Below are 13,258 nucleotides of genomic sequence, written 5' to 3'. Positions count from 1 at the left end.
GAAGCCCATATGTTTGAATCTCCCAAGTCATTTTGAATTCTATCTAAAACCTGCTAGACGAAGTCATAAATAAAATATTATTCTTGTAAGAAAGAAAGTTTGAAGCTACCTCTTTTCAAAAATGAATTTCACATTTCCAAATAACATTAATTGGAAATCATGTAAAAAGTAACGTAAATAAATTAATAAAAATCTGCTTTTCTTGTACGGTACCTGTGCATACAGTATGATACTGGAAGACCTTTTTTTCTTAAGGTTGATGAATCTTGGATATAATGTTTCGTATACTTCTCTAAAAACGATTTCAATATGGGATTTGCCAGTTTTTCAAGCGGTATATTTGTCACCATTAGAGCATGACATAAATCCATAAAAAATGGTTTTTGGCTTGGCTTAGCTGGTGTCGTAATTTTTGGACACATTACGTTTTGCTTTCCTTTCTTTGTATCATTTTTTGCAGTGTGTGGAACGGGACTTGAAATTTTTTGAACATTTAATCTGCCAAGAAAATGTGTCTTTTACGTGTGCATTTTTCAGAAATAGTAATATTAAATAGCCTACTCCATGGCTCAGGTGGCAGTGCACCGGCCTCTCACCTCTGGGTTCCGTGGTTCAAATACCGGTCACTCCACGAGAGATATGTGCTGGACAAAGCAGATGCGAGACAGGTTTTTCTCCAGGTACTCCGGTTTTCCCTGTCATTCATTCCAGCAACACTCTCCAGTATAATTTCATTTCATCTGTCATTCATTAATAATTGCTCCTGAAGAGTGCGACCGGTTTTGGCAGCCGGCACAATTCCTATCCTCGCTGCTAGATGGGGCTTCATTCATTCCATTCCTGACCCAGTCAAATGACCGGAAACAGGCTGTGAATTTTCATTTTCATTCAAACTTTCCATATGTACGGGTTGCCAACAGTGGAAAAAGTGTGCAGTAGTCAAAAAATGTAAAAGGTACAAAGCTGAGAATTAACATGTGTTATAAGTAGGATGATTGAAGGCAAGCTATAAATCAAGAATTTAGATTATAAATGATGTTTACAGGTTGCAGATGCAAGATCTCACTGTTCTCATTGAGCCACAGATTACAAGTATAATGAGGTCCGAAATCCTGTTCTTTGGTAAAATGAACAGTTTCCAGAACTTGATGAAGAAGGCTGGCACAGTACCACTAGCTCCAACCATTGGCCCTCAGATTTATCTGCTGTATGAATCACCAATATAAGCATGCAACTAAGCTGCAGTGGAATGTGCACTTGTGTATACACTTATTTTCATGCTATTGAACACTTGTATGAAATGCAGGCGTATTCCTTTACTAGACTCACACAGTTCACACACACCAATACATGAAATCATGATCATGGATAAACAACTGAATGAAAAACAAAAAAATCATACTACTTACAGCTGCTGCTGTTCCACTAGTACAAATAGTCTGTGCAAAGTTTGTCAGTTTTCAGTCTATCAGTGTTCACAGTTAAAACAATATGCACACATCTTCCCCTGGATAAGATACACACATTCCTCTTTCATTTTACACTGCACGCCCTGCTTTTCCTGTCCATTATTTGCTGTACAGTACGCTACAACAGATTTCAAGTTTTCTGGTATAAATCTGTGGTGTTTGTTATAACTAGCTTCAATAGGGAGAATGATCTTTACATCTACAGGACAGTACTTGAATTCGATAGCAGTTGTAGGTGTCAAACATTCTGATAGATCCAAATACTTGTTTATAGCTACCGTGATGTTGTAGCCTGGACCTCGCTTAAGGACATCACAATATTTGGTTTGCAGATGGAATCCAAGGTTTTCTGGGATACCTTCCAGTTCATGCTTCAACGTTCTCCATAATGTCCAGTGAAACATAAAGTCCTCTTTGAACAGTTTCGTTGCTGAAAGAGTGCTCAGTGTTAATTACTTTACTTTTTCTTGAAGATTGCTTGTAAAACATTTTAAAATATGCATGGTAAAAGTCGAAAACATGCACAGTAAATCCAAAATTTGAAATGTAACCACTAATCTCAAACATACATGCAAATATGCATATATACCAGGATTGGGGCAATAGTCATGGCAACTATTTTTTTCTTGTAGATATGTGAACGAATCACAAACGTATATGTGTCATGTGGAAGTTCTGCAGGCATAGTATGTATGCAGAACAACAGATGGCTCTGTGATAGCTAGTAGTAGCGCAGCGAGGGCTGTGAAATCAGTCATTTGGCGAGTGTCGTGCGAGATGACCCCCTGTGGGTGCGGGACGCAGACGAAGAATACACCCATGGTATCCTCTGCCTGTCGTAAGGGGCGACCAAGGGATGATCAAATAAGAACCATGAAACTATTTGTGATTAGTACCACCACGTGGGGAACACCATGGGTCGCTTTTACAGTACCTGTGATTAGTAGCACTATATGAGAGACACCATGGGATGAAGGAACCCATGGTTCTGGCTTGCCTGAGGAACACCACGGGATAGTACGAGTCCCTGTGGTTAGTACACTTGGGTGATGAACACCATAGGTTTGCGTTGCCTGTCAAGGGCGCCGCAATGTGCGAAACACATTAGGTCTGTAATATATGTGCGAATTTCATTACCTGTGAGTCGTACAATAATGTATGGAATACCGTGAGTCTACGCTACTATTGATTAGTACTGCAACATGGGAAACACCATGGTTCTACTTTTCTAGCCATAAGACCACTATGAGGGCCGATGACCTGGATTTTGGACCCCCGTTTCGAGAACGAGCATATTCTAATCGATTCAGCATCGTGCTATAGAAGCAGTCCCTTGGTCCGTACTACTATTGTTTTATGCCAGCTTCTGTGCATGTGAGGCACTGTGGGTCAGATCCACTGATCGTTTTAACTTCATATCAATCCATGTCATTCTTCGTCCTCACGCTTTGAACTCTGGTCAGTGGAGGATTTTGGACTTTTAATTTGTCATCTCATTTCGTACCATTAGGGGCCGATGACCTCTATGTTAGGCCCCTTTAAACAACAAACAACAAACACCAATCATCAATCATCGTGCGAGATGGAAGTAACCCGTGTTGAACAGCGTGCTTACGTCAAAATAGCCGTTCTCCGAGGGAGAAATGCGATGGAATGTCACAGTGAATTAATGGAAGCCCTTGAGAATGCCCTACCATACCGTACAGTAGCACGATGGGTAGGAAAGTTTCAGCAAGGACGTGTGACAACCCGTGATGAGTAACGTTCGGGACAACCTGTCAGTGTGCAGACCAACATGGCACATGCCGTCATCGAGCAGCTCCTGGATGAAGACAGGCAATGGCATTGAGAAACGCACCATCCACAGGATATTGCATAATGAGCTGCAACTGCACAAAATCGCATCGCGGTGGGTACCGCATTTACTGACGGAAGTTCAAACGTGGGTGCGCTATGAAATATGCTCCAACCACCTTGCACGCTGGCAGTAGGACGGCAATCAATTCTTGTCGCAAATAATCGCCATCGATGAATTTTGGGCCAGGGCATATGAACCAGAACTGAAACGTCAGTCCGCGGAGTGGCGACGTGTTGGATCGCCAAGGAGGCAGAAGGTCTGTCAGAATCCTTCCCCCAGTCAAATTAATGGTGATCGTCGCGTATGACATCAGGGGTGTCGTTCTTTGCCACTTTGTTCCACATGGCAGAACAGTGACCGCACAGTACTACAGGGACTTCCTGGTGCGACAGGTACGACGTGGCGTTCGGGAGAAACGTTCGGATCTTATGGACAGTGCAATAATCCTGCACGACAGTGCAAAACCACATAAAGCAGTGTGTGTAGGGCAGCTACTGTGACATTGGGGATGGGAAGAATTGGAGCACCCATCGTACTCTCCCGACATTTCGTCCTGTGACTTTGATCTCATTTGAAAAATTAAGGAACCAGTATGTGGTAGGCAGTTTGCAACACGAGAGGACATTGCTGTGCGCCAACAGGTGACCCGATTCACACATGGTGCTGCAAATGCTGAGGCAGATGGTATTCAGCGCCTCCCACATCATTAGCAGCATGTGGTGTCAGTAGCAGGGGACTACTTTGAGGGTCTTTAAGCCCAGGTTTGTCATGTCAACTTTTTGTGTACTGTGTTGTCATTCTTTCGCACCGGGAAGGCTATATTGCCCTGTATACTACCATAATAAAAGAGTGTATTACGATAGTTCAGTGCTATTCATTGTCCACACATGTAGTTAACACCTTGTCCTTTCATCTGTATATGTCATATTTTCCTACTGGACTGGTAGCTTCAAGAAAAAAAAAGTTGCCATGACTTTTGCCCCAACTCTTGTATATGTTTCAATGTTTTCTGGTAACAAACTTGTTCTCCTCTCATGCATAGTGTTCTTGTACTGAGAGATGTCAACATCACATGAAGTGATTGGACAAAACTTCAGTGAAGTCACTTCATCTGGTTTAATTTCGCTGACAGCGGCTGCATTCCCAGAGGTTCGGTCAAAACTTCCCCTGACTTCTTCCACAATCCTAAATGACTCCACCAGGAGCACGCCACTCTTCTCCAACTTGGTGATTGCTCCCGGCTGCTTGTTGAAATTTGAAGATGCTCCGGTTTATCCAGGAGCATATTAGCTCCCAACATTGCAGTGCATAGGTCTGAAGGAAATGGTTGTTAGTGGCTGCCCAAAGTGGATTGGTGGAAAGGCTGCGTTGATACAGATTTCTTTACCTGTATCAGATGCATCGCAGTATTTCTAAGTTGATCTCTGTGGTATTTTTCTCACATTTGATCTGAAAAATAATAAAATTGACATAAATTACATTGTCCCTACAATATATCTTAAATTTCTACAGTTACGCAAATGGACAATCGTGCATTTGTTGCATAATAAAAGACTGTTAGAGATGATGTTTCCAGAAGTACAAAACTTTAAAGTAGGAACAAGGGAATTAGCAATTTACATGGAAATATGTGCTCAAGGATTTTCAGTTAAAATTTGGCAGTATTGTGTCCAGTTCACTGGGTGAAAAATATAATAAAAAGACGTGAAATGATACCGGAATAGCGTAGAGGAGAGATCCATCCTTTATGCTTGCCAAGGATCCACCAAGCTGGCCCTAGCAGTATTCTTACTTATATAAAAGAATGAAAACAGAGGTACTATAAATCTCAGATTTGTGAACATTGTATTTGTTTCTGTTCACCAGCTTTGGTAAGCCAGGTCAGCTGTCATGAAGAATACTATATTTTCTGGTGCCTGCAATAGGTCCTGCATCATGTGTGTCCACAAAGCCACCACCCTCATTGAAAATTAAAAACCGCGTAATTTGAAATTGTCATGACATGCGCCCATAACCTTATTTTTGTCATAATTTAGTAGGACTCTAGAGGGGGATGCTAGAGGCTTGTTAACCTGGGAGCTTATGCCTCTCACTCTCTTTGCTCCCTTCCCCCTCCGAAACACAACGGTTACTAACCGAACCTCACCAATCCAGAACAATGGTCTTTTTGCTGGCCTGGTCTTGTAAAGATTGTCTTGGCAACCTTGTAAAACACGCTGTGGCATCATCCTAGCCGGGCTACATTGGATCTGCAACCTATGTTTCACGAAGGTTTAGTGGAAGTGTAATAGAATTCATGATTTTTTGAAGGGAGTTTTAAAAATTGCATGTCAGTTGTAAATCTGTTTTCACAGGAAATGAATCTCAGTTCAAAATACCAAATTTAATTTTCATCCAATCTGTGACGAGAGACCACCAGCGTTCTAACTCCTCGTTCAGTAATTTAATGATTATTTACATTTTAGCAATATAACTTATTGAAAGTTCACGACTAATACAGTAATGCAACAAAACAACTTGCCACAATACATAAATTAATAGGCCTATATATGCTACAATGAAATACGATAATAGTTCTCAAACACAAAAAAGCTAAAAGTGACAAACGAACTTACTTCCTTACAGCAGGCTTGACAGACTACCCTTCCATTCATAGTGAAATTGGGACCCCCTGTGATCCACTGCTTCAGCCAGTAGGACTTTGGCGATTTTTCTTTGGGCATTGCCGCAAACACGTCTTCTTCTTCTTCTTCTTCTTCTTCTTCTTCTTCTTCTTCTTCCTCTTCTTCTTCTTCTTCCACTTTGCAGTAAATCACAACACATTCTGACATTCTGAACATACAGCATATGCGTACAACAGTTCACATCAGAAGGGATGTACAGGGCATATGGGTTGTTCAACATAGTTCGACGTTGACTGGTTCTCGCATATGGAGGTTGGAGGGTTGAAGGCTTCGAGGTCAAATTGTTCCTTGTTCCTCCTGATGGAAATTTCCCTAGAACTATTTTGGGTGACTGAGAATTCCCATTTTTGTTCATGGGGTAAACAGATATTAAGAAAAGAGAAGATAATTCTGTCAAGCACACTAGCTACAATATAATGCACTGGAAGAAAATCGGCTTTTATAAAATACAGTCAAAAGGCATCAAATAGGCAATTATACTCCAGTAGGCACAAACCCCTGAAATAGTAATTTATGGGCACAATAAAACACACGAAATATAACAAGAAAGACCCTAAAACGGATTTATATCTCAAAAGCCTACGTTTCTGAACACAGGAATAAAATAGGCAAATTCCCATCTCTAATCATCAAACACTTTGGATGTATCAAGAAAAGCTATTGTTCTATCCATTTTCTTTTCTTTTGTGGTTTTCTGTAATCCATCAAGAACAGGTGTGTTTACAAGGATTTGCAGATGACTTCAAAAAACCACTTTGATGTTTCTTAAAATTCATGAAAGAACATAGTTATCTAGGACTCTTCTAATCACTGAGCAATGCTAATAGGACACCAGTTTGATAGGATATTAGTTTCACATTTTTTATGTAGTAGAATTTTTCTAGCTCTCTTTAAACATGTAGGTACTTCGCCGTTGAAAGCATTCTCGTGGCAGTGAGTTATTATTTTGCAAACAATATCTTATAGTAGAAAAATGTTCAAAATTTGTTGATAGAGTAGCCTGGAAGTTGGTTTTTGAATACCCTCACAATTTTTCCACTCTTGTCTAAATTTTGTTTTGCTAACATGCGTAAATCAATTTTTGAGAACTGAAATCTTCATTTTGACACCACAAAAATGTTCGGTGTTATCCTATTCCTCCTTGCCAAATATGGGCTGTTTCTCATACTTTCCAGCACATTTTTCACTAATTTGATCACCTAAGATCAATTTTGGGATACTGTATTTTTAGGTAGCTTGTCTAACGGACAATTTTTGTATGTTTATATACTCAGTCACAGTTTTAAAGTGTGGATACTTGTTTCCCATCATAACATGTCCACTGTGGCATGCAATGTTGTAAAACAGAGCAATTCATTCAGCTTGCACTGTTACGACATTTGAGTCATTCACTTAATTTTTCTTTGATTGTATCATTTTTCATTTATAGCATCGATTATCGATCTGTAATCTACGAATATTGTTATCCTGATATCTCTTCTACTTTTTACGATAATGATTCTTTGAAGAATAATGTAATCAGTCTATCTGTTTTAACTTGTGAAACAAGGGGTATTTTACAGAATTATATGCAGTTTATTTCCACTTTAATCTTAATATGCATTAGTTGCAGAAAGCACACCAATTTCTTTGCAAGAATAGCGAGGTGGCAGACTCAGTACGAGAACAGAATTTCTTAACATAATCCATCTTATAAGAAATAAAAGTAATTGTTGCTACTGTTGCTAGCTAGCAAAAATCCCAGGAACGCTTAGTAATAATTGTGTCCATATACAATAAATGCAACCATGCCATATTATTGTAAGTGGAATGGACTAATTCATAACAGTGTGTTTTTGTTTGCTTTACGTTGCACCAACACAGATAGGTCTTATGGCGACGATGGGACAGGAAAGGCGTAGGAATGGGAAGGAAGCGGCCGTGGCCTCAATTAAGGTACAGCCCCAGCATTTGCCTGGTGTGAAAATGGGAAACCACGGAAAACCATCTTCAGGGCTGCCGACAGTCAGGTTCAAACCCACTATCTCCCGGATGCGAGCTCACAGCTGTGCGCTCCTAACCACACGGCCAACTCGCCCAGTATATATATAACTGTTTTCAAGGTCAAGCATTTTTAATTCGCTAACAAGAAGTTTCTTATTTAGTTGTAGTTACAACAAAGTGGCAGATACCCAGATCGACTCAAGCCTGGTTTTTGGCACCATATTTAGTATGCTCTGATGTATTTGTGTTAAACTTGTATCATCCCTCTTGTATACACTGTATCTTGCCTTATTTTTTACTATAGGACATCTGGTCCTGGCTGCTGCTCAGGAGCATGAATATGAGACGGCTAACATTATTCCAAACTCTGCAACACATTCACCAGTGCCTCAGATGGTTGAGCCCTATGCTAGCACTACACTGATCCCATACTATTCAGTGGAGATGGATTCTGTCCCTTATTTTGCTATGGGTACACCATTCCCCTACTTGCGTCCACCTGATGTTCAGGTACCACTCCAGCCACCAACAGTGTACACTCCTCCGATGACGCCATTAGTGTACCACCAGCCGCCACCGCCTCCTCCACCACCCCCAGCATTTACCCACTGGATACCATCACCAGAAGTACTACCTCAGTATAATGTGGCTATGTGATGAAGAACTTTGCAATCTCCAATTGTCTTTTAGTAAAATATATATTGTTATCGAAATCCGATATTTATATATAGTGTTAATTTGTGTCAAAATTATACTGTTTAAAGAAAGCATTAGATAGTAAATTTTATTATAAAAGCAACATTCATTAACAAGAAACTGTTATCAAATGACCATTTTCAACTGTCCAATAAATATTTAAAAAATAATCTCTTGGGAACTTCAAGTAACTTGTCCTGAAACGATTCTGGAAATAAATATTCTTAAACATTTCCATATTGCTCCATAAGGATACTTAAAAAAAAAAAAAAAAAAAAAATTATTGGAAGCAAGACATTAATCACACACTGTCAAGTTCTTTCTTGCAAATCTATAAGAAAAACATTTTTTCTGGACAGTTGAAATAAGCAAGCATCCTGATGAGTTGTTTGTTAGAAAAACTTTGTAAGCTTAAGCTATTGAAGTAGGTGCAGTTTGAAGTCTTTAATGTAATGGTTGCTGCAATACAAATTTGTGGTGGACGATGCAAATACATAGAACAATGGTCTCAATTTTGCCAGTTAATTTCTAAAAATGGAACAACCTAATTATTGTTCAAGCAGGAGAATGTATGTTTATTGTGCTGAATAATAAATGGTAAACTTTCTGGACATTAACCACATTGGGAGGAAAAGTCATTACCTAAGACAGAATGTATGCAGATCCTTGTTGCGTCTTTTTAATGTAGCCCTATTACATTATGTGTAAAAATCTGCATCATTGTTTTCTTACTAATTGTGAAGTTTTGAAGATAATTGAAGATTTTAATGTAATTCATTATAATAATATGGCAGCACTGAAACTGTCCATTATAAATTATAATTGCTGTATTGACACTGTTGTTAAAATTGTAATGTTTTACTAAATGGTTACTTAATGTTAACAGAATATAGAACAGGAACATATACACCCTTTTTGACAAACATTAGCCATCTCCTCCCAGTGAATTGAACTACCCTCTATAACTTGTTATCTTTAGTATTGTGCATGGAGACAAGTGCTTAGGCAGGATGTCGAGATATAACAAATCGTACATGTCCAGAGTGGATTGGACTGCCCTGTCTTACAAATATTATAAATAGCTATTTTTGAGTAAGAGTACATTCTGCTTTGATTCTCCTCCTTTACACCAACTTAATGCCAGTGGCAATGTCATTGTAGTGTTCTGAATCTGACTGGAGATCTCTAATGTTGATCAGGTGATAAGAAAAGTTTCTTAAATGTGAAAACAAACATAAAGATCTGCTGAGGCTCTGCAGCTCAATGTGTCAGACCAGTTCTTTAGCTTTTTTTAAGTCTGTGACAATCTTGACTTGTGCCTGTCATGTTTGTGGTAACTGTTGTGACGAATTACTTGTTTAAATCAATGCTGTGATACATCAAACCATCCATCAGCTACTGTGTTCTAATGATAGTATTTTGTAACAAATTTAAGTAGTGAGAAAGATTAATCAAGAATTATGGAGTAATTTAAATTCAAACTGTTTATACGTCATATACACAAGGTCTAGTTCTAAGTACATCTTAATCTTGCTAGTTGTAGCTTGTATACAAAAGATCTCTTTCAAACTACATCCTATTCATTGATTTTTCTCTTTTGATATGGTAATAGACTTCATAAATCACACTTTTTTTCCCTCCCTACTAAATTATAGCTCAAACTTTTTGTATGTAAATGTTGTTCATTATTTATTTTCATTCTTAATGTATAGTAAACAAAAATATTTATGTACAATACATTTTTGTTATATATTATAGTATAAATTCTAGTCTTTAGCATGTTTGTGTCATTACTATAAACCAACATTATTTTGAGGCAATTTTCAGCATATGAAATAATGTCTCATGAGATTTTCTGTCTCCATCCTTCCCTTCTTGCACCTTAAGAATTTCCAAGCCATTGAACAATTTCCTCCAAATTTTGATTTAACTTAGTTCAAATTCATGTCTGACCCATGCTGCCGAACACAAACAGAAAGTGTTTACCTTAAATCTAGGTAGGCCATATCTTGCAACCTGTCTAGAGAAACAACATAAAACACATTTATTGCACACTCAATTCAAAGTGGATATGGTCAGATTTGGTGGTATGAGTGCTATAAATATGACAGTTTCCTCTGAAATGTGCTAACTCTATTATATCTCGCAAACCACTGTAATCAAAACTCTTTTTAATTACTATAATGGAAACAATTTTACAGTTTATGCCACAGTAACATTATATGTAAATATCACCATTGGAGAAAAGCATAAAATAAATGTATTTTGGAATTGGAATATTGCAGGCTTAGGAATATTATGTGGTAGGGTGTGTGTAGTCTTGTTGTGATATATAGCACTGTATACATACAAGTAATTCAATTGCTTGTTTACAATATAGCAGAAGTCTCTGCCTACAGTCTGTGTTAAGCCTGGAGTGAACTATGCCATTTCATGTAAAGACTGGTAGTAGAGTATACAGCGCAGAACAAGTTTGTTTGACTGAGCCAGAATTGTGGCATTAATTCAGGGTGGACATACACGAGCAGCATAATCATGCATCATAGGAGTTACCCAAAGAGTGCATCAAAAACATAGTAAATAATACACTAGAGGTAGCAGTGGCGCCACATTCTGCGAGAGAATCATTGTAGTGAGCAGAGTACATTGAAATCTCAGCTGTTTGGCAAAAGGCTCGCTCCGCTGTGCTCATCAATGTAAATAGGGAACTTCTAAAACTGTGTGGATATCGATATAGTTTAAAATTCTTACATGTAAACATTCTCAGAGACTACAGTATACCTGCGATGTTTCTCACCAGTAGAAAGAAAGCCCAAAAGTAAGAATTACAGGACAAATGCTTGATAAGAGAGGACAGTGTTCAATTGCAATTAGGTAAACAAAATCAATTTACTGTTCATGTTAAGTCTTCTAACAACATATTTTTAGAATGGGGATATGTATATTTTGCTATCTTTTGTATAAATGGACAGGACTTCGGCATAATTCTGCTCAACGATCAAAAACATTCTCTCGTATGGAGCGAATAAGTAAGCTTTCAGACCTAAAAGTGTTGGCAAGATTTTGGAGCAAAATAAGCGCTGACTTTCTGAGCCCAAGTTGGCAGGTTTGATCCTAGATCAGTCCGGTGATATTTGGTGCTCAAATATGTCAGCCTCCTGTCAGAAATTTGCCGGTACGTAAAGGAACTCCCATGAGACAAAATTTTGGCAACTCTGCATCTCAGAAAACCGTAAAAGTAATTAGTAGGACGTAAATCCAGTAACATTGTTATTATTACTTATTATATTATTATTACAGAACCCATAATTCTACCTTGATTAAATTTCTACTTCAAGATGGACTGCATCCATATTTTTATTACAAGCTCACCTCGTGTTCCGTGGCATGCCAACTCACAACGGGAGGTGACCCACCAAAACATTGAATGGGGTCGGAACATTTCGGAAGTCCTTGGGTAATTAGTAACGAAATAATAACCCTCATTGTGAGAGATTTTGGCACTGTCATTAACAAAGAAATAAGTAATTAAGAATTTTGGGAAATACCTGATGAAGCAAAGTCCACAGGGTGGAAATGAATTAATTAGGCTCGGGGAGAAGGCAGCATCCATCCCGGCCAAGTGGAAAACACGTGTCAAAGACGTACGGTCAAAAATGCGCGGGAACCATTGTGCATGAAATTAATTACACCCGTTAAAGAAACGAGAAAAATCAGCAAACGACACCATCTTCACTGGAAAGATGGGTTGAGTCTCGGAGAAATTGGTCCAGAGGTCATCAAAGGGAATGATTGCACAACAGTAGATAACGCCATGCAAAGCTTCCCTAGAGAATGCATAAATACCCCTCCTTGAGCAAGAAGAGTCAATCATCGTTCAATTGTCCGGAAGGGTGTACCACCTCCTGTGGCTGGGGGACACAGACGAAGAATACACTCACGGTATCCCCTGCCTGTCATAAGAGGCGACTAAAAGGGGCGATGAATGGATGATTATATTAGAGAGATGAAACTACTTTCGATTAGTACCACCACGCGGGAACACCATGGGTCGCTTTTACTTGCGCGTAGTGCCACTATGTTAGGTACCAGATAGGTTTGTGATTAGTAGCAAACAAGTGTGTGACGGCTTTTACAGTTCTTGTGATTAGTAGCACTATATGAGGGACACCGTAGGATGAGGGAACCCATGGTTCTGGCTTGCCTGTGATTAGTACCCACTATATGAGGAACACCATGGGATAGTAAGAGTCCCTGTGGTTAGTACACTTATGTGATGAACACCATAGGTTTGTGTTGCCTGTACATGGCGCCGCAATGTGCAAAACACTGTAGGTCTGTAAGACGTGCGAATTTCATTACCTGTGAGTAGTACCATAATGTGTGGAATATCGCGAGTTTACGCTACTTTTGATTAGTACCGCAAGATGACAAATACCATGGTTCTACTTTTCTAGTGATAAGTACCATTTTGAGGGGCCGATGACTTGGATTTTGGACCCCTTTCAACTATAAGTACCATTGATTATTGTGCTTTAGAAGCAGTCCCTTGGTCAGTAATACTATTG

General features: G+C 38.9%; 1 protein-coding gene across 1 annotated transcript in view; it reads left to right on the top strand.

The window, feature by feature from the left end:
- Nucleotides 1–10,466, top strand: part of otu (ovarian tumor) — a 328,266-nt gene extending 317,800 nt beyond the window's left edge. The window contains exon 16 of the mRNA XM_067144171.2: nt 8,299–10,466. Coding sequence (XP_067000272.1) covers nt 8,299–8,651 — 353 coding nt within the window. The 3' untranslated portion in view covers nt 8,652–10,466. The remainder of the gene's footprint in view (nt 1–8,298) is intronic.
- Nucleotides 10,467–13,258: the final 2,792 nt, after the last annotated feature.

The sequence above is a fragment of the Anabrus simplex genome, chromosome 3 (assembly GCF_040414725.1).
Source record: "Anabrus simplex isolate iqAnaSimp1 chromosome 3, ASM4041472v1, whole genome shotgun sequence".
NCBI classification, from domain to species: Eukaryota; Metazoa; Arthropoda; class Insecta; order Orthoptera; family Tettigoniidae; genus Anabrus; species Anabrus simplex.
This window is presented reverse-complemented; position numbering and strand designations above follow the sequence as displayed.